The sequence below is a fragment of the Bos javanicus genome, chromosome 3 (assembly GCF_032452875.1).
Source record: "Bos javanicus breed banteng chromosome 3, ARS-OSU_banteng_1.0, whole genome shotgun sequence".
In the NCBI taxonomy this organism is placed as follows: Eukaryota; Metazoa; Chordata; class Mammalia; order Artiodactyla; family Bovidae; genus Bos; species Bos javanicus.
In genome coordinates this window covers 60,391,751-60,417,950 of record NC_083870.1, presented here as the reverse complement: position 1 = coordinate 60,417,950, position 26,200 = coordinate 60,391,751, and the positions used below count along the sequence as shown (strand labels likewise).

General features: G+C 36.2%; 1 protein-coding gene across 6 annotated transcripts in view; it reads right to left on the bottom strand.

Moving 5' to 3' along the window:
• The window catches only part of TTLL7 (tubulin tyrosine ligase like 7), a 151,117-nt gene that overhangs the window by 40,623 nt on the left and 84,294 nt on the right, over positions 1 to 26,200 (bottom strand). For all 6 annotated transcript variants that reach the window (XR_009735390.1, XM_061411457.1, XM_061411460.1 and 3 more), the window contains exons 10-16: positions 26,051 to 26,145; positions 20,205 to 20,352; positions 20,046 to 20,119; positions 18,828 to 18,963; positions 10,285 to 10,371; positions 5,433 to 5,631; positions 1,023 to 1,228 (exon numbers count right to left, since the gene is read on the bottom strand). Coding sequence is in view for 5 of the 6 variants with exons in the window: in XM_061411457.1 (XP_061267441.1) it covers positions 1,023 to 1,228; positions 5,433 to 5,631; positions 10,285 to 10,371; positions 18,828 to 18,963; positions 20,046 to 20,119; positions 20,205 to 20,352; positions 26,051 to 26,145 (945 nt within the window). In the remaining variant the exon portion in view is untranslated. The remainder of the gene's footprint in view (positions 1 to 1,022; positions 1,229 to 5,432; positions 5,632 to 10,284; positions 10,372 to 18,827; positions 18,964 to 20,045; positions 20,120 to 20,204; positions 20,353 to 26,050; positions 26,146 to 26,200) is intronic.

Here is a 26,200-nt window from a genome sequence, read left to right as displayed (position 1 = left end):
CTTATTTCACTGTGTCACTATAATCTAAAAGATATGTCTAGGTAAAAACGATGCACTTTCAATTGAAAACATAACGATGAAAAAGGAAGAAAATAATGTTTTTGCATTTCTTCTTAGCATTAAAATCTTAGGATTAAATGGATATGATTCCCCAAGAATGTCTTTCATGCTTCCACACAGTTGCATTTTATGTAGTTCAAAATACCCAAACAAAAACATGAGTGTTTAAAAATTTTCATTTTCTACATATATCTCAGGCAATTCTTGATTAGCAAAAAAAAAGAAAGAAGCTTGTTACCAAGTGAAATTCATTCACTTATACTTTTCATATTCTTTCCTTTGGAAGCAACATCCACATTAAATAAACAAACTAAATAAGTCATTGGTCTATGTGAAGGTACATGGAGGTATCTGCTGAGTTGGCCAACAAGTTCATCTGGGTTTTACACCTGATTGAACTTGTTGGTCAACCCAATATTTGAGCATTTACTAGAAAACTTGGTTGCAAAAAAGTTCACTGACTTCCTCAATACTGAATCTCTAAGATTTATGCTAAAGGAGGAAATATTATATATATGTATATATATAATTCTATATGCTAATTTAATATACAGAAAATGTTATTAAAAATTCCATATTTCAGTGCTCTAAAGATAATTTACCAATAGTTAATTTTTTGACTTATTTATCAATAGTCCCATTAAGGAAAATTTTCCATAAAACAAAATTCCCCAAATTCAGACACACTGTACAATCAATGCAAAATTACCCTACTCCATGAGCAAATGGAAAATAAATATATTCTCAGTGTTCGTCCTCAAGTTTTGTGATATAGTGAAGCTGGCCTTTTAAGAATCCATACTTGGTTATAGGTGAAGAAAGAGGAATAATCCAAATTCCAGGAGACCAGGAGTTGAATAGAAAGGATTTGATGTTCAATCTGTCCTCCTCCCAGCTAATCCCTCTGCCACCTAATTCCTGAGTACAGTGCTCATTTCAGGGCAGCAAAACAGAAGACTTACCATCAGAGAGTCAGAGGAGCTGGCATCATTACTTTGAGGCAGATGCCTCGTGTAGGAGGAGGCACGGTTTAAAGAATGTGACCGAGACCCTGAAGTCGGCCGGGATGCTGATATCACTTGTTGAGCAGAAAAGGGGCGGATGTCTGCACAGGATGGTGACTGAGAAGAGATGGACCGAGGACAACTGACTGAACGCCTTATGGAGCCTATGGATGATGAAGAAAAGGGATGGCACAGTAGCAGAGTTAGTAGAAGTCCTCCACTGTATTGTATCTATACAAACTAATGATTAGCAGGGTGACTTGTTTTTTTAGTTTCTAAGTCATGTCTGACTCTTTGTGACCCTATGGACCATAGCCCACCAATCTCCTCTGTCCATGAGATTTTCCAGGCTAGAACACTGGAGTGGGTTGCCATTTCCTTCTCCAGGGGATCTTTCCAGCCCAGGGATCGAATCCACATCTCCTGAATTGGCAGGCAGGTTCTTTACAGCTGAGCCACCAGAGAAGCCTTAGAAGGGTGGCAGTAAGTGTCAAAGCATCGGCATCACCATGAGAATATAAATTTGGAGTTATTTCTTCAATTTAAACAGTGAACACAGTGCAGAACCCCTGTCATGTATAAAGAATGGCTCTTGTGAGAATAATACTTAAATAGTACCTTAGTGTTCTATTCTTGAAACTTGACAAAAGGACCAGAAGAACAGAAAGCTAACATGTATGGAACACATTCTACAAAGCAGGCATCATGCTAGGTGGTACACTATTATCTTTGTTCTCACAGAAACCCTCTGAAGTACAAATCTCTATCATGTGGAGACTCCGAAAGAATTTGTCACATGACAAGAAGATTGCCAAGTTCAGTTCTAAACCCTGACTTAATGCCAGCACGCTCCCTTTTTCTATAATATAGACTGGTCACTTATTAGAATCTGCGCAGATGTTAGAAACAGAATATTTTACAGCAGGATTTATAGGGGCAAATGAATAGGGGAGAATGGCCAGGATAAATTGATGTTATCAAATTTAGGGCCCATGAAAATAAAATAATAATAATAATGTGTGATGGTGTGCTCAGTTGTATCCGACTATAACCTGCCAAGCTCCTCCGTCCAAGGAATTTTTCTGGCAAGAATACTGGAGCAGGTTGCCATTTCCTACTCTAGGGGATCTTCCCAACCCAGGGATTGAACTCGCATCTCTTGCAGCTCCTACATTGGAGGGCGGGGTGATTATCACTGCGCCACCTAGGAAGGATGCAATTATTGCAATAATAATAATATAACAGAAGAAAAACAAAGATTATATAGCTGGTTATTATAAAAGTAGTACTAGACAGACAAGTCCTTATTCACAGGACAGACAAATTTTAAAAATTAGATTTAAATTACCATAGTAAAATATTTAAATGAAGAAAAAAACGTCTGGATCAATGATTGTTATCAGAACAACTTAAAAAATCATAGAATATCTTCTATGCTTGTGCAAATTGAGAACATTTAAAGGGAGAACCAATTATTCCTGACAAATTTTAATGCCTGACACAAAGAAATAGAATGTTATTCAATACTATCAACATCTATAACTTTCCTAGCACATATGTTCTATATACCCTCCATTGTATATTTTCTCTCTGCTTAGGAAATATATCACTCTTCATTAATTAAATAATTTCATAAAACTCACATGAAGGCAGGTTCAATACCCAAATATTTCTCTTCAATAGCTGTTGATAAAAATGTAAACCTTTATAAAGGCAATGGACTTGAGCCTTATATTTAGAGATGTATTTCTAAAGGATTTTGAATTGATGATAAGTCTAATAGTTCTATTTAGTTCTGCAGAGTATAAAAAAGTATACTCATTCAAGCTATAAAAAATGTCAAACAAATGAACCAAAAAAGCTTCCATTTGTTCCAACTGTTAATCTCCTTCTAAAAGTCACACTAGTTTTTGAAATGGCACTTCTAAAAAGGGCTGTGTGGGAAACATACCATTGGTCAATCTTCTCCTAAGAAATACTCATAAGCATGTACTAATACATATACCTTGGCCCTGCTTTCTTCAAGGGCTTATGATGGTGGTTTGGATATGTATAATCTGATTATAGCTGCAGAAGGGAAACAAGACTTTTTCTTGAATCACAAGAGATTTTCATTTTTTCTCCTGCATACACTAGAATTCAGACAGAATAACTAAGTAGTTAGATATGTCAATGAAATTTAGGTAGACTAACAAAAAATGGTTGAAACTTTCATGCATAAATTATCTGAGAGAAAATACTTCATACAGTTTTGCATAGGACTGCTGCTGCTGCTGCTAAGTCGCTTCAGTCGTGTCCGACTCTATGCGACCCCATAGACGGCAGCCCACCAGGCTCCCCCGTCCCTGGGATTCTCCAGGCAAGAACACTGGAGTGGGTTGCCATTTCCTCCTCCAAAGCATGAAAGTGAAAAGTGAAAGTGAAGTCGCTCCGTCGTGTCCGACTCTTAGTGACCCCATGGACTGAAGCCTACCAGGCTGCTCCGCCCATGGGATTTTCTAGGCAAGAGTACTGGAGTGGGGTGCCATTGCCTTCTCCCTACCATATATCAAATCAAAATATATCCTTTGGTACTGTAACAAGTTTAAATTTCCTATATTAACCCCCTACAACAGAAAGCGTTGTACATAATCTGAATTTTTATCCTCAGTTATCAACATCTGTTTGGAGAGAAAATTCAAGGAAGGCTTGTGGCTATAACATTCCTTAGTGTAAGATTAAGGTTCGATGCATGATGCTGGATATGAGGATTCGGGATGGGGAACACATGTATACCTGTGGCGGATTCATTTTGATATATTCCTTAGTGTAAGATTAAAAAGAGAATATAAGAAATTGAAACCTTTGTTGCAATTCTTAATGGCTATGAAAACAAAATACAACTAATAAGGAGAAAGATATTAAGTGAATTAGACAAGCTTTAAAATGTAAATTTATACTTAAAAACATTTTTAGTACATTCTTGTCTAATCTCAATTTATTAAAACTACAGGTCTCAGAAGAAAAAAGAATCTGAGTACAAGAACCCTAGTAGTTTTTCTCATCCCTATTCCATCCTCTGTCAGTTCATGCTGTTAGGGATACACACATTAGCCAAGAGGAAAGGGGCTCCAAAACCGATTAAATCTGGGCAGAAAAATGTCAGCTTCCAAAAGAGAAACAGAGCCATACTTACAGAGACATACTGAAAGTACTTAAGGAGTCTTTAAAATAAAGGAAATAACGGATAAAAGAGCTTACAAACTCTGAAACAGGTGCTCAATAAACATAAATTAAAAGAGTAAATAAAAAATGAAATATAATATACTAGTTCCCCTCAAAACATAAAAGCTGTCAAAGACAGGAAGTATTTTTATGGAATAATTTGAAAGTAAAAGAAAGATCATTTAAAATCTTCATATATTAATTCTGCATTGCTTATGCATTTTCCCCATAAGTATGGAAGGCCGAGTTTATCAGGAAACTACCATATTAAGCCATTGCTGCAGACAGAGCAACAGAGGCTCAGAAATGTGTTTACTGAGTGACTGAAGCAGTCCCTTGTGGAGCTCTGGGACAGTGGAGGACAAGGCAGTCAGAGAGATGAGTGACAGAGGTTAAGAAAAGCCCTGCATTGGAGACAACATCAGGAAGGGGTATCCAAACAAGCCTGGGCAACACCAATACCAAGCTGGATATCTGGGGATGAAAGAAGAATCAAAGACACAACACTGGACATTGGGATTGAAAAAGGAATGAAAGAGAGAGAAAATGGGGAAAGAAATAAAGGAAGAAAGCAGAAAAGGGCAGCAGGAAAGAAGGAAACAGAGAAGCTGGTTGGTGGTTCTCCTGAATACTTCCTGTACACCAAAGTCCTGACTGAAGTGCTTACCCGTGATGAAAATGGGAGGGAACAAAACTTCAACTATTTCACAATTGTGTGGCTCACAGATACATTCAATTCAAATACCAAGAGAGAGACACATTTTTTGAAATAGGGGAGAATATAAAACAAAATGAATGACAGAGTGGGGAACGGAATGAGAGAATATTGGGGCTTAAAAGAGAATGCCATCAGCAGATCAACCGATCATCATGAGGCATAGGTTCAAAGACTCATGCAGAAATTTAGGACTTAACGAAGACTTTGAAATATGGAACAGAAGACTACAGAGATCCTTAAGTCAAACTCCTTTTGTTTCCCATTTGCAGACCCCGAAAGGGATTGTGGGATCCAGACCTAACTGAGGTCTGGTTGGGGAAGGAAGTGGGGTAGAATCTAGGTCTCCTCACACAAGGGTTCATTTGGCCCAAGGTCTTTTATTGAGTTCAGTGATTTCAATTCCATACTTCTTCACATAACAGCTAAGCTAGAAGAATTTAACTTACTGGATGGTTGGATTAATTTGTAGTGGTTGGACTGCTTAAGATTATATGTAACTTGCTTTTCTCTTTTCTTATTTTGGTACTCGTCTTTTTCATTTTCGTCGGATTCTGAAGAGCTGTTGCTACTGCCATAGCTGCTGTCACTGCTGTAGTACTTCTGTCTTTTCATGATCTCGGTACTCTCAGGCATGGAAGACAGAGGCTAAAATGGAAGGAAATGTTTATTTTGTTAGAATTCAGAAAGTCTTATGCACATGATTAGTTTAGCATTTCTAGTTTCCCACTTGGCAAATAGATGAGGAAAAGGAAAAGGTGGCAGGTTTTATTTTCATGGGCTTCGAAATCATTGCAGATGGTGACTGCAGACATGAAATTAAAAGACACTTACTCCTTGGAAGAAAAGCCATGACAAACCTAGACAGTGTATTAAAAAGCAGAGACATCACTTTGCTGACAAAGGTCCATATAGTCAAAGCTATGGCTTTTCCAATAGTAATTTATGGATGTGAGAGTTGGACTATAAAGAAGGCTGAGTGCTGAAGAATTGATGCTTTTGAACTGTGGTGTTGGAGAAGACTTGTGAGAGTCCCTTGAACTGCAAGGAGATCAAACCAGTCAATCCTAAAGGAGATCAACCCTAAATATACATTGGAAGAAATGATGCTGAAGCTGAAGCTTCAATACTTTGGCCACCTGATGTGAAGAGCCGACTCATTGGAAAAGACCTTGATGCTGGGAAAGATTGAGGGCAGGAAGAGAAGGGGACAACAGAGGATGAGATGGTTGGATGGCAACACCAACTAAATGGACTTGAGTTTGAGCAAACTACTGGAGATAGTGAAGAACACTATCTTCTGTGCTGTGTCCACAGGAAACCTGCTGTGCTGCAGTTCATTGGGGTCGCAAAGAGTAAGACTCAGAGGCTGACCAACAAAATGTTCAAAATCACTCAATAAATGTGTATATGTGTATGTGTGCATGTGTGTTTGTGAGAGAGAACGGAGGAGGAGAGAAGGAAGAAAAAGAAAAGCAAAAGAGGCAAAAAATAAAATAAGAAAGCAGCAGTCCGATAAGCTATTATAAGTAAGATAATTCACTATAAACAAAACAGGCCACATCTTAAAACAGTCTATGAGCCTATCCACTTGAATAATGTGCAACAAGAAGCGAGATATTCCTCACATGTCTAACTTCATTATGGACACTTTAAGAAACAAAATTTGTAGTTAGTTTTCCACGTTTCCCATTGGCTCATGTCTTTTCTTGGAGGATTCCTACCTCTGACACATAGGGTCTGGTCATAATGGAACAACATTGCTTTCCATTGCCCACACTAATTTTAAAAGGAGATATAAAAATTTCAGTATTACATAATTTTCTTAGAAAATAAGTGCTATGTAGATGGGTAAGTTTGTAAAGATTCAAAATGCCCTGATATCATGTTCCAGTATCTCTATCAGAATCACCTGTCGCTGAATCTCCCAGTCAGTGTGTTTCCAGTGATGACAGCGGAAGGAATAAAACATAAGGGAAGTGGGGAATCTGCACTTCAGAAAGAACGTGCACAACCAAGTGGAGTAAGTCAGTTTCGTAACTTAGTCATTTTAAAAGACAATTACACATGCTATACGCCTCCTATTCCTGCTAGGGAAGGTTCCTGCAGTTGTATACTAGTTTCTTGTTCTTGTTAAATCAAACAAAAATGTTTTGATGTTAGCATACCCTGTAATGAAATCCTTGGTTACTCTGGGATTTCATGGAAATGAGGAATGTCTTCTTATGTAGCAGTGTAGGATGGAAAGATAAAGAAAGAAAAAGCATTTCACAAAGTGCCTAGAATACACAGTAAGCCAAAGCACAGTCTTAAAGTCACTGTCTTAGCAAAGGATGAGAAATAAAGCAGGGAATTAATTTTATACACTAAAGTACCAACTTGTGTTTAAGATATGTTCTTCTTTTGATAGTTTAATATTTACTGAGAGCTAACCATGTTCAAAGAGATACACAGAAAAACATTTACCAGTAACACAATCTTCAAACATTTTGATAGTCTTGGGGAATATGAATTCTAGAGAAAGGATGTTTCTTCAGAAGTCTAGCATACCCAGAAGAAACAATGGCACAACGAAGCTTGCTAGTAGTACCTTCCTTCAGGTAGGCAAGCAGCTTTAAAGTTTCTTAAGGAACTTGACTACATAATGAGCTATTTGAGTCTACAAAGAATCGCAAACAGAAATGGACTGCTAAATCTTTGTTTCATACATGCATTTGGGACTAGTTAAAAATACATTGTTTACGCAGTAATTAATAAGAAGTCATAGCAAATAAACTCCAAACAGTGCCTTAACTACAAAATGAAATTTGCAAACTGGTACTGAGTTCTAACACAAACCGTATCATTCATTTTTATGTCCAACTGTATTATGAATGGGGTTGTATATTAAATATATATAAATGGTATAAAGAATAATAAAACAAATACCAAATACATTCTACCTGACTGAAGAACAATGATAATACTTTATGTGATATTATTCATGTATACACAACTGAGCGAATAAGCACTTATTTATGTATTTAATACCTAATTAATATTTCTTATATTCTTAAATAATTGAAACTTTGTTTCTCCTAGTACCAGTTTCATTTAACCTTGATTACCTTCAATTATTCTACCAGTAAATACATTGGAAATCAATATTTGGTGTGTGATAACATCCCTCTAGCTCAGTCGGTAAAGAATCTGCATGCAATGTAGGAGACCCAGGTTCGATTCCTGGGTCTGGAAGATCCCCTGGAGAAGGAAATGGCAACCCGCTCCAGTATTCTTGCCTGGAGAATCCCATGGACAGAGGAGCCTAGCAGGCTACAGTCCACAGGGTCGCAAGAGTGGGACATGACTTAGCAACTTAACTACTACTACTAACTACTAACATCCCTCTAAAAGGAAAGGCCGTTTTGAAATTTAGTATACTCCAGACCCTCAGTGTACAGGATATTAGAAGTTTTAAAAGTACTTTTATTTCAGATTGATTATGTAACTTTCAGTACTTCAAAATATTTCTAGTGTTAATAACTACAGGAATTAATCAATTCATTTCAAGAAATACATTGTTGTGCTGTGCTATGTGCCAAGTTGCTTTAGTCATGTCTGACTCTTTGCAACCCCATGGACTGTAGCCTGTCAGGCTCCTCTGTCCATGGGATTCCCCAGGCAAGAACGCTAGAGTGGGTTGCCATTCCCTTTTCCAGGGGATCTTCGCAACCCAAAGATTGAACGTGTGTCTCTTATGTCTCCTTCATTGGCAGGCGGGTTTTTTACCACTAGTGCCTCCATTGTTAGCCCCTACTATTTGCCTGGAATAAGAGGGGTTGAAAAATACACAGTGTGAATTCTGTCCTCTTGGAGGTAATATTTTTATTTGGATGATAAGCCTTATTTGACGAAGCTAAACAAAATTATAAGACAGTAGAAGGGTGACTTAGAGCCTTTGCATTTGCAAATCTTCCACAAGTATTGTGCACCCAGGTTGCCTCACATCTGGTTTGCCAAATTGCTAAATAATTAATATACAAAGTCTAGAAACTTCCCTATATTTTCCAAAATGAAGCAATAACATGAAGGTATTCACTTCTACTCATACTCTAAAAATATATTTGTTCCAAAGGAATTACCAACAACATCTTCTACAGTTCTTTAATATAGAACACATAATTCAAAGGAACAATGCCTGACATCCATGTTTCTGGTCTTCACTAGATACGTATCTTTCACCAGATTCGTCTTATATCCATTTACTCTCCAAGAATCTTTCACTTGAGTCATACCAAATTCCTTGTTGTTTTTCCAATACTGTATGCAGTGTTTCACCTCCATGTCTTTGCCTTTAATGTTCACTCTACCCTAAATGTCCTTCTATCCTTCTTGTATGTTTAGAGAACTACTCAAGACGCAACTCAAATGGTGCTTCCTTTACGAAGTCATCCATAGTCTACCAATCCCTTTCTTCTCTATGTTAATGTAGCACTTTTCACTCTCTTAATTGCAGTACTTGCCACAATATACCTTGGTTTTTGGTTCACCTATCTGCCCTTCCACTAGTCAACAAGGTCCCTGTGGACATATTCAACAAATGGTTTTGAGAACCTACTAACTAATGGTTTTGAGAACCTACTAAGACATGTAATAAGAATCATGAATGCATGACAGAGCAGGATATCTGTGAGGATGAAGTGATAGTTTTAGTACTGCTCAAATGTAAAGTGAAAAAAAGTAGAATGCGTATCTTCCCAAGATTTTAGGAATTCAAATTTCCTACTTTACTTGCAAAGCCTTTGACATATAACAAAAGAACACATGGATGAAGCACAGAGCATATTAAGGTAAAGCAAACACTTGCCTATTTTTGCCAGCATGATAGATTTCTATGTATTCTTACAAACTTTAACTGTTTTACCTTACACAAATTTAATGTTGCAGGGCTAGTAAAAGATGGGGCTCCTCATTAGTATCTCTAGAGTCATGATTTGTCTTATCTAAAATGCTACGCATCTCTGAAAATTATATGTCTGGAGATATAAGGAAAACCTAGTACTGAGTATATAATGATGGTACCAGTTCTAGGTCTCATTTGACCCTGACTCATAGGGCTTTCACTCAATTAAGGATAGAATCAGAAAATGAGAAAAACTAACAAAATGAAGTTTCTCCTAAATACAAGATAATGTCATCTAATTCTGTAGTCCACAAAGTTTCATGAACGTGGCATCAGTCATTCGTAGAGTCAGAAAAGTGAAAAGAAAATCAACTGTCCATAGAAGAGTCTACTTTGATAGGAAGTAAGGGAGATGGTACCTTTGGTCCTCGAGACTTGGTAGTTTTGCCCATCAGCTTTTCATCATCAATTTCACATTGTTCCAGAAGATCCAAAATGTCTTCCTCCTTAAAAAAAATTAATTAAAATCATGATCACTAATGGACTCCAGAATTTTTCCAAGTTCATTAGTCTTTGTGTATAGTAAAGATTCTGAGAACTATTTAACAAAGATTGCTCAGATCAAATGAAAAATAAAGGATCCTGGCAAACTCTTGAAAAAACTTTCACTAAGATCTGGTAATAAAAATAGTACTAAGCTGAAATTATTATGTATTAATAATCATACACAATATATCCTTATGTTTTCATAAATTATTAAGATCTTAGAATACAATACTTCAATAAATTAGCCTATTGGATACTTTAAAATTTCTAAAAGTTCACTCTGATTTCTCTAGACCACAATTTCACCAATCATTTCCATATCGATTCGTGTAAAATAAAATTACAACTTCAGGCAGAACACTGACGACTGGCCTAATAGGTTCATTTAGAACAGTCCAATGTTCATATTTGGGTAACGGACACAGTTTAATGAAACTCAAATTTTTAGTTAAAATGAACAATATCTTTAGAACTTTATGAAAGGTTTTCATTTTATAGGCCTAATATCTTCTCTTACACTCTTTGAGAGTCACTTTGAAGTCAAAGGGTAACATTATGAAAAGACAGGAGCAACAGGAGTATAACAGCTATACTAAAAGAGGCGTAGTCAACTGCTTTCATTGAGTTACTTATTCAACATATAAAATATCGTATCTTTACTTATATATTTATGATTTATATTTGTGTTTCTTTTTTTAAAGGGGGGTTAAAATAAACCAGAAATATCACTGTGCAATGGAAATCCATAACAAAGGTCACTCATCATCCCAACCTAAGATTTAGTTATTAAAAAACCAAAAGATTCTTGTTATAAAGCTTTGATTAAACAACAATCCTACAATGAATTCTAAAGACAGCAGTACACAATAGTTAAAAAGTAAGGAGTTCCGATTTTGTTAGGAGAAAGAAGGTCATATAGACAATATTTTCATCGTAACAGCTAAAAAAAAGATGATAAACTAAATAGTCATCGGAAAGCTTTTAAAGTCATTTTTAAGACATCGGAAAGCTATGGATAAAAGTAATGTAAAAGGAATTATACCAGAGAGGGAAAAGTGCTTCGTAAGTGAGCAGAGATAAGTGGCCACTTTCCACTTTGGGGTCATTTGTCAAGCCTAGAAACAGTTGAGCAGAGATTAGGCCTATAATAAGCATAGAGATTCTACAAGGATAAACAGAATCTAGTGGAATTTTCTAATGTCATGTGGGCTAGTGAGACACCTAGAAGAGCCCCATAGACCTGGTTCTCTTCACCTTCTGCCTCTCCAACAGCAATTTTAGTTGAGTGTGTAGTGGAATAGGAGGATAGAGGCACAGATAGAAAACCAGAAACACTTCTCTATAGTCTTGAAATTACTAGATACCAGTAGAGATGAGGCCTGTAATAGACTGAATAGATATCACTCAGAAGGTGTTTGAAACCAGAGGTAAACTAAAGCAAACCTTTTGCAATGCAGCCTGAGCCTCAGTTCAACCGTTTTCTTTTCTTACTTCATTTTTAGTTGAAATATATTTGACATATAACATTGTATAAATTTAAGGGAGACAAAATGTTGACTTGATACTTTTATGCATTTAACATGATTGCCCTTTTAGTAATAGCTCCTTTATCACATCACATAATCATCATTTCTTTTTTGAGATTGAGATAATTAAGTAATGTTTGATAATTACAATATGATAGTGTTGTCTATATTCACTCTACTGAGCATTAGATCTGTAGGGCTTATTTACTTCTAGTTACAAGACCCTTAAACAGGATTTCTCCTACTCCACCACACCCCAGCCCTAGTAACCACCATTTTACTCTTTGTGTTACGCTTGTCTTTTTTGGATTCCACATCTAAGCAATATCATACAGGATTTGTCTTTCTCTGTCTGACATCTCACTTAGTATAATGTCCTCAAGGTCCATCCACATTGTCACAAATAGCAGGATTTCCTTCTTTCTCATGGCTGAATAATATTCCATCTATATACACACCACATCCTCTTTATCCACTCATCCACTGCCAGGCACTTAGGTTGTTTCCATAACTTGGCTAGTGAGAATTATGCTGCAATAAACATGGGAGTGCATTTATCTCTGATATCCTGTTTTCATTTCCTTTGGGTAAATACTCAGAAATGGAACTGCTGGATCATATAGTAGATTTATTTTAATTTTTTGAGGAACCTCTGTATTATATTCTTTAGTGGTTGAACAAATTTATGTTCCCACCAATGGATTATAAGAGTTCCCATTTCTCTACATCCTTTCCAACACTTGCTACCTCTAATCTTCTTGATAATAGCCATTCTAACAAGTGTGAGGTGATATCTCACTGTAGTTTTGATTTAAATTTCCCTGCTGATTAAGGATGCTGAACATCTTTCTATGTACCTGTTGGCCACTGGAATATCTTCTTTGGAAAACTGTCTACTTAGTCCCTCTGTTCATTTTTAATCAAGGTGTTTATTTGTATGTGTGTTATGGAGTTGTATGAGTTCTTTACAAATTTTAGACATTAACCCTTTCTCTTATATATGGTTTGCAAAAATGTTCTCCCATTCTGTAAGTGGCCTTTTCATTTTGTTGATTGTTTCTTTTGGTGTGCAGAAATGTTTAAGTTTGATACAGTTCCCATTGTTGATTTTTTGCTTTTGCTTTTGCTTAACTTTTCTTTGCCTCAAAGAGCAGCCCCTTGACCTAGCACCCTGAAATAAGAAAGAAATTCTTCTTTTGAACAAAATAGTATCAGTTCAATTTTGATGCTTTTAACAATGTCTGTAGAATAAATGAAAATTATAGGACATTCAAACTAACAGAAAAATGTGACCCACAATTAAAAGGAAAAATCATCAATAAAAGCAAGTCCATAAATGATCCAGATGTTAAAATTAACAGACAAGGATTTTAAAATAACTTATATACATATTAGATAAAATTGATAAAAACAAAATGAATAAAAGATGCAAACTTTTAATAGAGAAACAGAATTCAAAAAGCCAAATGGACATCCTTGAGTTGAAAAATATGTGATTGGATAGCCTTATTGGCACACTGAATTAAAGATACATCAATAGAAATCATTCAAACTGAAGGACAGAGAGAAAGAGAGAGAGAAGGAAAACAGAACATGCTATCAAAGATACAGTTTTTCCCTTAGTATCCATGGGCATTGGTTCCAGAACCTCCTGCAGATATCAAAATCTGTAGATGCTCAAGTTCCTCATACAAAATGGTGCAATATTTGCATATGACCTACAGAAATCCTCCTATATATTTTAAATCAGCTTTAGATTACTTATAATACATTATACAAAGTAAATACCATATAAATAGTTACAAATATAATGCTATTAAAGTAGTTGGTGGAGCATGCCAAATTCAAGCTTTGCTTTCTGGATCTTCCTGAATTTTTTTCCAAATATTTTAACCTACAATTGGTTGAATTCACAGAGCAGAACCTGTGAATACAGAAGGCCAACTGTATGTGAGATACTGTCAAATGACCTAATATGTGTAATGAGAGTCCCATAAAGAGACAATATACAAAATAATGCAGCAAAAAATCTGAAGGAAAAACCAAAGACAGGTTTCCAAAACCAATGAGAGAGATGAATCCACAGGTTCAAGAGGTCAAGAAAATTATGAGCAGGGTGAATAAAAAAAAAAAAAAAAACACACAGACACATCAAGGTTAAAATTCTGAAAATAAAGAAAAAAGGCTGCCAGGAGAAAAAAAAAACAGCAACATATTACATTCAGATGTGCTGGGATTTAAAAAAAGAAGTGCCAACATAGAATTCTATACTCAGTTAAACTGTAATTTTAAGTAAAGGCATAAATAAGACAATTGCAGACAAAAACCAAAAGCAAGAAAAACAAACAAACAAACAACAAAAAAAAAAAAAAAACAAGCAGAAGACTCATCACCACTACACTCATGCTACAAGGAACATGAAATAATGGACTTCTTCAAACTGAAGGAAGACAAACCTTGTCAAAAGCATGAATATGCACAATAGAACGAAGAACACAAAAGGCAAATATGTAAGTAAACATGAGAAGTTATATAGGAAACAATTTAAAATCACTGAATGCTTAGGTAATAGTAACAATAATACATTTTGAGGCTTGCAACTTATGTAAAAGTATAGTATATGATAACAGCACAAACTATGGAAGGAGACACTAAATGAAACTAAACTGATATGGTCCTTATATAGTCTATGATGTGGTAAAATATCAATTCAGGGTAGATTATTATGATTAAAGGATGCATACTGTAATTTCTTTTGAGAAAAAATCATATTATACCTATGGCTGATTCATGTTGAGGTTGACAGAAAACAGCAAAATTCTGTAAAGCAATTATCCTTCAATAAAATATTAATTTTAAAAAATCATATTATGCTACAAATATAAACAGAATAATAAGATAAAATAGTACAATAAAAATAATTGATAGAAAAAGTTAAAAGATAAAATAGTATAATAAAAGATTAAAAAGTATGAAAATAAATGGGTGGAAAAGATATGTAATTGAAATAGCAATCATAAGAAAGAAACTAGTATGACTGCATTAATCACACAAAGTAAGTCTTAAGCCAAGAATTATCACCCAAAAGATTTACATTTCGTAGTGGTAAAACAGAATATATGAATTCATTAAAAAGACACCTTTGTAACTTCAAAGGATATGAAATCAAAACTGACAGAACTAAATCCACAATCAAGGTTGGAATGTTTAACAAATCTCTCAGTAATTGCTAGAACAAGTGGGACAAAATAATATAAAAGGTTATAGAATATTTGAACAAAGTAATAGCCAAATTTACTTAAAAGACATATATAAAACTCTATAACCATCACCTGTAACATACACGTTATTCTCAAGTAAATTGGGAAATTTATTAAAATAGTTATATCAAGTTAAAGCAAGTCTCAATTTATTTTACAAGACTAAAATCAGAATATTTTTTCTAACACCAATGAACTAAACTAGAAATCCTTACCACAAGTAAAACTAGAACTTTTTAAACATATGGAAATTAAGCAACAAAGTTCTAAGTAACCAAAATAAAAGTCAGAATATAATTTGAAATTCAGTTAGTAAAAATACAATACATAAAAATGCTATATATAAAGGCAATATACAAAAATAACCAGATGTTTACAACCTGGCAACAAATCAAAAACAAAAAAATTTACAAACAATATTATCAGCAACAATAGCAAAAAAATTAAGAATTAAATACTTAAGAATAAATTTAATGAACTATGCACAAGAAATATAAACTGAAAACTATTAACATAGAGAAAGATCCAATTAAAGATCCAAGTAGATGGAGAGATATGCCATATTAATGGATCAGAAGACTAAGTATTGTTAATTCCCTAGAAATTGTTTTATAAATTCCTCAATCCCAATTAAAATACCAGCAGCCTTTTTTGTAATTAAACAATTAATCAAGATTTAGAATAAAACTGATTCTAAAATTTATAAAAGAATAAAAGGACTAGAAAAGCTAAGATTTTAAAAGAAAAAAAGAAATTTGAGGATTCACTCTCCCTAGTTTTGACACTATGAAACAACAGGAATGAAAATTGTGTGAAGATTGTATAAGAATAGGCTCATAGACCAATGGAATGGGGCAGGCAAAGTGTTGACATTTAAACTAAATTTTGAAATGTATTCATTGGAAGGACTGATGCTGAAGCTGAAACTCTAATACTTTGGCCACCTGATGCGAAGAACTAACTCATTGGAAAAGACCCTGATGCTGGGAAAGATTGAAGGCAGGAGGAGAAGGGGACGACAGAGGATGAGATGGTTGGATGGCATCACCAACTTGATGGACATGAGTTTGAGCAAGCTCCGGGAGTTGGTGATAGACAGGGAAGCCTGGCGTGCTGCAGTCCATGGGGTCGCAAAGAGTTGGACACGACAGAGAGACTGAACTGAACTGAACTGAACTGAAAGTACTTTAAACAGACTATTTTAATTAACTTCAATTTTATTTTCACAACCTGTCACGTATACTTTTAATACTACTATTTTAGTGATCCAATTGAACAAATAGTTTAGTCTAAGGTTACAAAATTGAAACATAGGGGAGCTGGAATTTGAACATAGGTCTGTCTGGGTCCAAAATGCTTAGGATTTCTTAGTGCAGAGTGATGGGAAGATGGATCAAAGACTGTACTCACAGGAGAGAGAAATAACATTACAGAACAGGTAAAGGAAAACTAACAAAGGTCTCTAACTATCTGGGTCAGGAAAAACAAAAAAGCTACAGAACATAATTCTAAAAGTGGAAATAATTGCATATGTCAAAAGAGGAAATTGGAAGGAAAAGAGCATTAAAGTATACAATATCCCTTCTGCTTCTGTCCCTTAGGCCTATTCCGCTTGAAAATGGCTTTATAACCTTCTATTGCAGAATTTAAGTGCAAAGACTATACAAAAATATATTTATAATAAACTTTACCACGATTTTTAAATCACTCAGTATAATAGTGTAGCCAAGATATGGAGGTATCACACTAGGGAGATTTCCAGCAATATAAAATGTAAACAAGTATAATAGGTCTGCATGCTGGAATTAAGAACACAAGAAAATGTAAGTATGAGTAAATATGAATACTTAAAAAAACTATTAAAGACCACTGACTCTTTAGACAACAACAAAAAAATCTTATTTGTCCAGTGGGACATTAGTGAGCACAATGCTAGCAGGGGCTTGATTAGCCTCTGCATGCTGGGTTTGTCCTCTTGAAATGCTCCTTTTTGGAAACTTGAGCCATCATATTGAGTTCTGATTACCCTCCTTACATGGTCATGTAAAGAGAAAGAGACACCCAGCCTACTCCCCAGATGTTCCATCTCTCAACCGAGGCACCAGACATATGACTGTAGCCACCTTGGATTTCCATCCCCAGATGAGCTTTCCAATAAATGCAAATATACGATTCACTCCAAGCTAGCTCAGCAGAAGAGCCACTGAACTGAGCCCAGCCAAGATTGCAGAATAATGAACAAACAAATGAAACGGCTTATTATATTGCAGTAAATAACTAATAGACCTTTTAGTTATACAGATTATTCTGTATAACTAAATAGGCATACAGGTTATTCTGCATGTGAATGTGTGTGTTTCAATTATTTCTCATATGCCATGTCTATGCAGCATCAGGAAGAAAACCACTATGAGGTACCATTTCACGCCAGTCAGAATGGCTGCGATCCTAAAGTCTACAAGCAATGAATGCTGGAGAGGGTGTGGAGAAAAGGGAACTCTCTTGCACTGTTGGTGGGAATGCAAACTAGTACAGCCACTATGGAGAACAGTGTGGAGATTCCTTAAAAAACTGGAAATAGAACTGCCTTATGATCCAGCAATCCCACTGCTGGGCATACACACTGAGGAAACCAGAATTGAAAGAGACACGTGTACCCCAATGTTCATCGCAGCACTGTTTATAATAGCCAGGACATGGAAGCAACCTAGATGCCCATAAGCAGATGAATGGATAAGAAAGCTATGGTACATATACACAATGGAGTATTACTCAGCCATTAAAAAGAATACATTTGAATCAGTTCTAATGAGATGGATAAAACTGGAACCTATTATACAGAGCGAAGTAAGCCAGAAAGAAAAACACCAATACAGTATACTAACACATATATATGGAATTTAGAAAGATGGTAACAATAACCCTGTGTACGAGACAGCAAAAGAGACACCGATGTATAGATCAGTCTTATGGACTCTGTGGGAGAGGGAGGGGGTGGGGAGATTTGGGAGAATAGCATTGAAACATGTATAATATCATGTATGAAACGAGTCGCCAGTCCAGGTTCGATGCACGGTACTCGATGCTTGGGGCTGGTGCACTGGGACGACCCAGAGGGAGGGTAGGGGAGGGAGGAGGGCGGAGGGTTCAGGATGGGGAATGCGGGTATACCTGTGGCGGATTCGTTTCGATGTTTGGCAAAACTAATACAATGTTGTAAAGTTTAAAAATAAAATAAAAGTTAAAAAAATAAAAATAAAAATGTAAATCAGAAAAAAAAAAAAGAAAACATTGTATAGTACTATTTATAATCCAAACAATGAGAATATCACAAACCACTAGCTTATTTCAATCTATTTTTATTCAGTTATGTATACACAACTCTACAATAAAACATTTATTACAACAGATTACAAAATAACATCAACATTCTCTACCTCGTAATTTGTCCTGTTAAGACAACTTACTTATGAAATCTTTTGGCTGGTTATGAAACACTACCACCTGTTAAAATGGAAGAAAAGTGCATCTTAAAAGTGAAACGGTTTTACATGTGGAACTAAGATGGGTTGTTTTTAAAGACATATTGTTTGGCTTCATTCTTTTCTTTATAAACATTCATTCTTTTACCTTCATCCTTTTCAAAGGATTATTCAGCTCTCGCTGGAATGAAGCCGCTCTTCCTGAAAGGAAGGTCTGAAAGGCAACAGCCAACAAATTTTCATACTTTTCAAGTAGTGTTTTATCTTCAGGAGGATAAATTCGCCTACAATAAAATCAGATAAACCAGCTTTTTTAAAAAGCTATTATAGTGCAAGATGTAAGGTAAACTACAAAGATAATCCATGACTCTGTATCAGTCACTTCACTAGGTGCTAGAAATAAAGATGAATACAGTACGAGATATCCATAAATTTTTATCTGTTACCCATACAAACTGAAGTTTATCTAGAGAATTATCATTAAGTGATGAGTTCCAAAAGGCATAGGATAAAAATCTGGTTGAGGGGAGGTGGTTTAAGAAGAATTGCAATGGGACATATTGGAGAAATCCTGGAGAGCTTTATCAGAGATAGTTTAAGTGATAAGGTTTGGAAAGTTTTAGACTTAGTGTGATTATTGATGTATACAAGAATGTCGGGATTAACCCTAATGATCTTTTGAGGGGTGGCAGAATTTTCCTCTCTGCTGGAGAGAACTAGGTAGACAATTAGGTTGAGAGGAATGTGTTTTCATCACTACTGCTGATGGTATTAAGGCTGGAAAGAACACCTTGCCAGGAGGGCAGGAAGTTCAATGATCTCAAATTCACCTAATTCTGCTGAGTCATTATCAAATCTTGGGAGGAGGGGCAGTCTTTACAGGAACACAAAGAGCTTAGAGGGGCCCCCGTCTTCTCTTGTCAAATGTGGCACTGGAGGGGGTCCAGTCCCACACAGTCCACGTCCCTTTCTGTCTCATACCTGGCTCCTCCAGACAGTTTCACTATTTGCCTGGTTCCTGACACGTTTGAATTTACAACAAAGTACAAAAACGACTTTGAACTGACAGAAAGAATACTAAGAGACCTGACTTTCTCAAAACACCATATGATAATAAAATAAGATAACAGGATAACATCAGGCTTAAAGACTACACAACCACTCTTGAGGCTGGCAAGCAGGAGCTCTCACCAAGTCTGAACCATCTACTTGACTATCTTTCCTTGCTGGAAGTAAATTAAACAAAAAGCACGGTCTCAGCATGATATAAACACGACTTAAAATAAGCCTAAAAGTTAAAAAATATAGATACTGCTGTTTTGACACTTCACTTTTTCAATCTATAAAAAAACAAAAGCACAGTTACCTGTAATTCCCCATGTGTCGATTTTCGTGTTCTTCTTTCGAGATCTGCTTCCGTACCTGAGCGAGTCTCTCCTTCTAGAAATGAAGACGTTTTACAAATAAAACCCGACAAGCGAATTATGTAATTCAAACTGTAGGTACATTGTTAAAGTTTTCATACCAGCTCTTCTTTCCGCTTCTCCAACTGATGTCTCTGTTGTTCCCAATCTGAGGAACCTGGTAAGGGTCTTTTTATTGAATTCTGACCATAAAGCCTCCTTTGAGCTTCAGCTTTTTGTTTAGCCAAGTTTTTCCTTTTATCACTGGTCCTAAAATATAGAACATAAGACCATATTCCAGAATTCAAATAAGCTCTGATCTTATCCCTGTAAGGAGAATTAGCAGAAGAGGAGATACAGTGGGAATAGGAATCAATGTTTATTAAATTTATATATTCACACATATATTCATCTAGTCATTCATCAAATATGGATTTCCATACAACAAACAGAAGTTTTGAAGATAACAAGAGAAAATGGTGAGAGTATAGCAACTGATTAGCTATACAATCTTAGGTCAATTAATTGCTGGGTATGTTTTTCCATCTATCAAATGTTAACAACAGCACTTCTCCTCAAAAGTTCTTATAAAGATTAACCCAGAGTGACACTGCAAGCATGACCATCTGCTCAGTTGTGTCAGACTCTTTGCGACACCACGGACCGCAGCACACCAGGCTTCCCTGTCCTTCTCTATCTCCCGCAGTTTGCTCAAACTCACGTTCATTCACTTGGTGATGCCATCCAACTACATCAGCCTCTGTCTCCCCTTCTCCTCCTGCCCTCAATCTTTCCTGGCATCAGGATCTTTTCCACTGTCACCTCTTCACATCAGGTGGCCAAAGTACTGGGGCTTCAGCTTCAACATCAGCCCTCCCAATGAATATACAGGGTTGATTTCCTTTAGGATTGACTGGTGTGATCATCGTGCTGTACAAGAAACTCAAGAGTTCTCCAGTCACAATTCAAAAGCATCAATTCTTCAGCACTCAGCCATTTTTCTGGTCCAACTCCCACATCCATACCTAATTAATGGAAAAACCATAACTTTGACATTTGTCAAAGGCCTTATACAGACCTTTGTCAACAAAATAATGTCTCTGCTTTTTAATATGCTGTCTAGGACTGTCATAGCTTTTCTTCCAAGCAGCAAGCATCTTTTAATTTTGTTGCTGCAGTCACCATCCATAATTATTTTAGAGTACAAAAATAAAATCCATCACTGTTTCCACTTTTACCCCATGTATTTGCCAAGTGATGCGGCCAGATACCATGATCTTAGTTTTTCTGAATGTTGAGTTTTAAATCAGCTTTTTCCCTCTCCTCTTTCACCTTCATCAAAAGGCTCTTTAGTTCCTCTTCTCTTTCTGCCATTAGAGTGGTATAATCTGCATATATGAGGTTGCTGATATTTCTCCCAGTAATCTTGATTCCAGCTTGTGCTTCATCCAGCCCAGCATTTCCCATAATGTGCTCTGCATAGACATTAAATAAACAGGGTGACAATGTACAGCCTTGACGTATTCCTTTCCCAATTTGAAACTGGTCCATTTTTCCATGTTCGGTTCTAACTGTTGCTTCTTGACCTGCATACAGATTTCTCAGGAGGCAGGTCAGATGGTCTGGTATTCCCATCTCTTTAAGAATTTTCCAAAATTAGTTGTGATCCATACAATCAATGCCTTTAGTGTAGTCAATGAAGCAGAAGTAGATTTTTTCTGGAATTTTCTTGCTTTTTCTATGATCCAACTAAGATCATGGCATCCAGTCCCATCACTTCATGGCAAATAGATGGGGAAACAGTGGAAACAGCAGCTGACTTTATTTTGGGGGGCTCCAAAATCAATGCAGATGCTGACTGCAGCCATGAAATTAAAAGATGCTTACTCCTTGGAAGGAAAGTTATGAACAACCTGCTGCTAAGTCGCTTCAGTCATGTCTGTCTCTGTGCAACCCCACAGACGGCAGCCCACCAGGCTCCCCTGTCCCTGGGATTCTCCAGGCAATCTAGACAGCATATTACAAAGCAGAGATGTTACTTTGTCAACAAACGTCCATCTAGTCAAGGCTATGGTTTTTCCAGTAGTCATGTATAGATGTGAGAGTTGAACTATAAAGAAAGCTGAATGCTGAAGAATTGATGCTTTTGAACTGTGGTGTTGGAGAAGACTCTTGAGAGTCCCTTGGACTGCAAGGAGATCCAACCAGTCCATCCTAAAGGAGATTAGTCCTGGATGCTCATTGGAAGGAGTGATTTTTAAGCTGAAACTCCAATACTTTGGCCACCTGATGCAAAGAGCTGACTCATTTGAAAAGACCCTGATGCTGGGAAAGATAGAGGGCAGGAGGAGAAGGGGACAATAGAGGATGAGATGGTTTGATGGCATCACTGACTCAATGGACATGAGTTTGGGTAAACTCTGGGAGTTGGTGATGGACAGGGAGGCCTGGCGTGCTGTGGTTCATAGGGTCACAAAGAGTAGGACACGACTGAGCGACTGAACTGAGCGGAACAGATGATGGCAATTTGATCTCTGGTTCCTTTGCCTTTTCTAAATCCAGCTTGTACATCTGGAAGTTCTTGGTTCACATACTGTTGAAGCTTAGCTTGAATGATTTTGAGTATTACCTTGCTAGCATGTGAAATGAGCACATTTGTACAGCAGTTTGAATATTCTTTGCTTTTCTTTGGAATTGGGATGCAAACTGACCTTTTCCCGTCCTGTGGCCACAGCTGAATTTTCCAAATTGGCTTTGGTGATTAATTACTATTATTAATTAAATGTGAGAAGTAACAAAAAGGGTTGAACTTGAGATGGCAGCAAGACTTCTAATTTTAATGACTGTATGATTAAGAATATCATTTTTCCAGTGATAAGTATGAAATTTGGCTGAGTTTCCTTTCTTTAGGGAAATGGAAAATGTGATTTAGGTAGCTCTTAACTTTTATTTTATTCCATTTTACCTAGGACAAATCATTTCTATATACCATACAATTTAAAGGAAGAACAGGAGAGAAAGGGGGAATGGAAATAAAAGGAAGAGGAAAGAACAAAGACTAAACAATTGGAAAGGGAAAAAGGTAAGAGAGAAAGAAAAAATGAAATGACAGAATAGAGGAACGGAGAACAAAAAAAAAGGACTGAGAATACCATGATGAGAATGTTGAGGAAGAAATGAAGGCAGAGATATATGCACCTCTACACAGCAAACACTTAAGTCACAGACAAGGACACTGACACACACCCAGCTCAAGCACGTACAAATAAAGAACTATGTTTGCATTCCTATAAAAACTGGTATGAATAAGCACTAATGACTCTTAGTCCAAAACAAAATTTAACCAGAGACCAAAGGATCTCCATTCACTCAGCATTTTAATCAGTGTTTTTCCGCTCAGCTATATCCAAACAGTGACCTAAGGAGTTTTGTTTACACTTTCTGGAGTTCTTTCCACTACTCATTATCCTGTGATTCCATCCAAGGGTTTTCTCTTTCTAATAAGCTGGCCTCACACATACAAGCTCTTGTAATATGGAAACTCTGGAAGTTCTATGAACATGCTGTGCTTGCCTCACTTCCTTATCTTACTACAAGGAGTTACCTTGAATGAAGTGTCCTTCCCCATCCTTGTCATCATTTTATTTAGTACTCACCATACTCTAGTTCTAGACATGGGCCTGGAAAGACAAAGATGAATAGAGACATTGCCCTCAAGCTGCAATGGTCTAAAGGGGGAGAGGGGAATATCATGTGAATAAATACACAGGTTACAGTGGATGCTACTTAAAAAGTGACAGTAGTAGGGGTGAGGGCAAAAGCGAGGAAGTAAACCACTTTGCTACAGCAAAGGCTTCAAACAGAAGGTCAGGTTTGCACTAGGTATTCAAGAATGAGTTAATCAAAATGTGGCATATACATGCAATGGGCCTTAACAGGGAAGGAAATTCTGACTACATGCTACAAAAAAGAGAAGAACAAAAGGTGATCAGGGAAAAGAGAAGAACAAAAGGTGATCAGGTTGGCAAGAGATGCAAGGGCTAGATGATAAAGAGTCTGTGTCTAAAGATCAAAAATGACTTGTAGGCAGTGTTTAAACTTTCTGATAATGTGGCAACAATCTGAGCAGAATAGTAGAATTTACAAGTATCTCTTTAAATGTTGGCATCCATCAGGCTCTGCCCCTGCCCCTCTCTACTTCTCAATATATACACTCTATGTTCTCATCCACTGGATTCAACAGCAATCTATACATGTATGTCAGTCACATGGAGGTCTCTTATCTCCTGGGACCTTGTATATCAAATCTCCCACTTGACAATTATGCCTGAGTGTCTTAAAGCACTTCAAAATCAGCATGTTTAAAACTGAATTATCTCTTAATTTCTACTTCCCCCATCACTTCTAAGTCTGTTTCTTGCCTAAAACCTTTATCTAAATAAAAGACATACTGTCAAACAACTCATCCAAGCCAGAAACCTAGGAATCATGGGAGACTTTGAGCTCCCAGCATTTACTCCTATAGCAGTAGGCACTCAATAAACACTTTTTAAATGACTTGGAGAGCAACAGAATGGAAACCACAAGATGGGGTGAAAGTCAGTGCTGAAGCCAGGGAATCAATAAAACAGACCAGGAGAAAAATGAGAAGTCCTTAAACTTGAAGAGGAGACTAAGAATTTAAGTCATACATTTAACAGGACTACTTAAACAATATGTATGCCAAAAAAATGTATAGGCCTGTTGCTTAAATAATCTAAAATACCTGATACAACTTGAATAAGTGAAATAAAAATTTCCCATTCTATATCTCTTTCCTCCCTATTCATTTCCTTTAGAATAACTGAAATATTAGAATTTAGGCAAATCATTCTCTGATCACACAAAAGAAGGTGTCATATGAAAATTTCTAAGCAAGCTATATCTCAATCTCTTTTTAATAATGCCTTTCATATGAATCTACTTCTCAATCAGGCATTTACTAAATGTTTGAAAATATTTCAAGTAAATAAATTGCTTGGAGGCATCCCACAGCTCTTAGAGAGTTCTTGAAATAACAATTAGAATCAATTGAGATCACAAAATTCCTGAGCTTAAGTGACCTCAAGAGGTCCTAGAAGTTATTTAAACACTTATACTAGCAGACAGCTCACTATTTCATTAAACAATTCAGCTAAACTTCTAACAAGTTTCTCTCATAATAAGATAACAGCTTCCCATATAGTAACATTTCACATATTTGATTTTCATGATCATGTAAATGGCAGCCAGTCCAATAATATTCCATTGATCCAGCAATCCCAATTTTGTGTATATATCCAAAGAAGTTGAAATCAGGATTTAGAGTGATACTCACACTCCCATGTTCATTGCAGCATTATTCACAACAGCCAAGACTAGGAAGCAACCTATGTTCATCAATGGATGAATGGATAAAAAAATGTGGTACGATGGAATATTATTCAGCCTTTAAAAAGAAGGAAATCTTGTCTATTCTTTTCAATGGGAAAAGTTAAGCTCACTTAACTGCTTCTCTTATCCGTTTACCCTAGCAGCCTGAAATACTAGGAAGACCTCTGGACAGAAAGGTAGGAAATGCATTTTTTTAGTTTTCTTTACTTTCTGAGTGACCTTTATGCTTTAGTTTCTTCTTATGAAGTAAGGAAACTTCTAGAAGGTTCCCTAAGGTATGCTCCAATTCCACCTCAATACTCTGTATTAAATAATTATACCAATAATGAAATTTAAGCATATTTATTATAGGTTCAAATCATACAGGGGGAAGGGGAAGTAGAGTTCAGGAGGAGAGGAAAAGATATTTAAAAAGAAGAAAATTAAGTGGGTTTAAAGAACAGAATCAAGAAACTCAAAATATAAAATACTAAAATTATAAGCCAATTTTATTTACAAATGACTGTTCTACACCAAACATGTGAAAAAATTCCAAAACACAGAGGAAACTATTTACCTAATATTTAGTAGCTTCAGGGCATTTAGCAGCACTCCCTTTTTCACATCATAGTCTATTTTCTGATCAGTGCCAAAGCTCGGAGCCCGATTGATCTGAAATTAACAAAGAAAACAATGAATATCCAAATGTTGGCAGATCAATCTATAT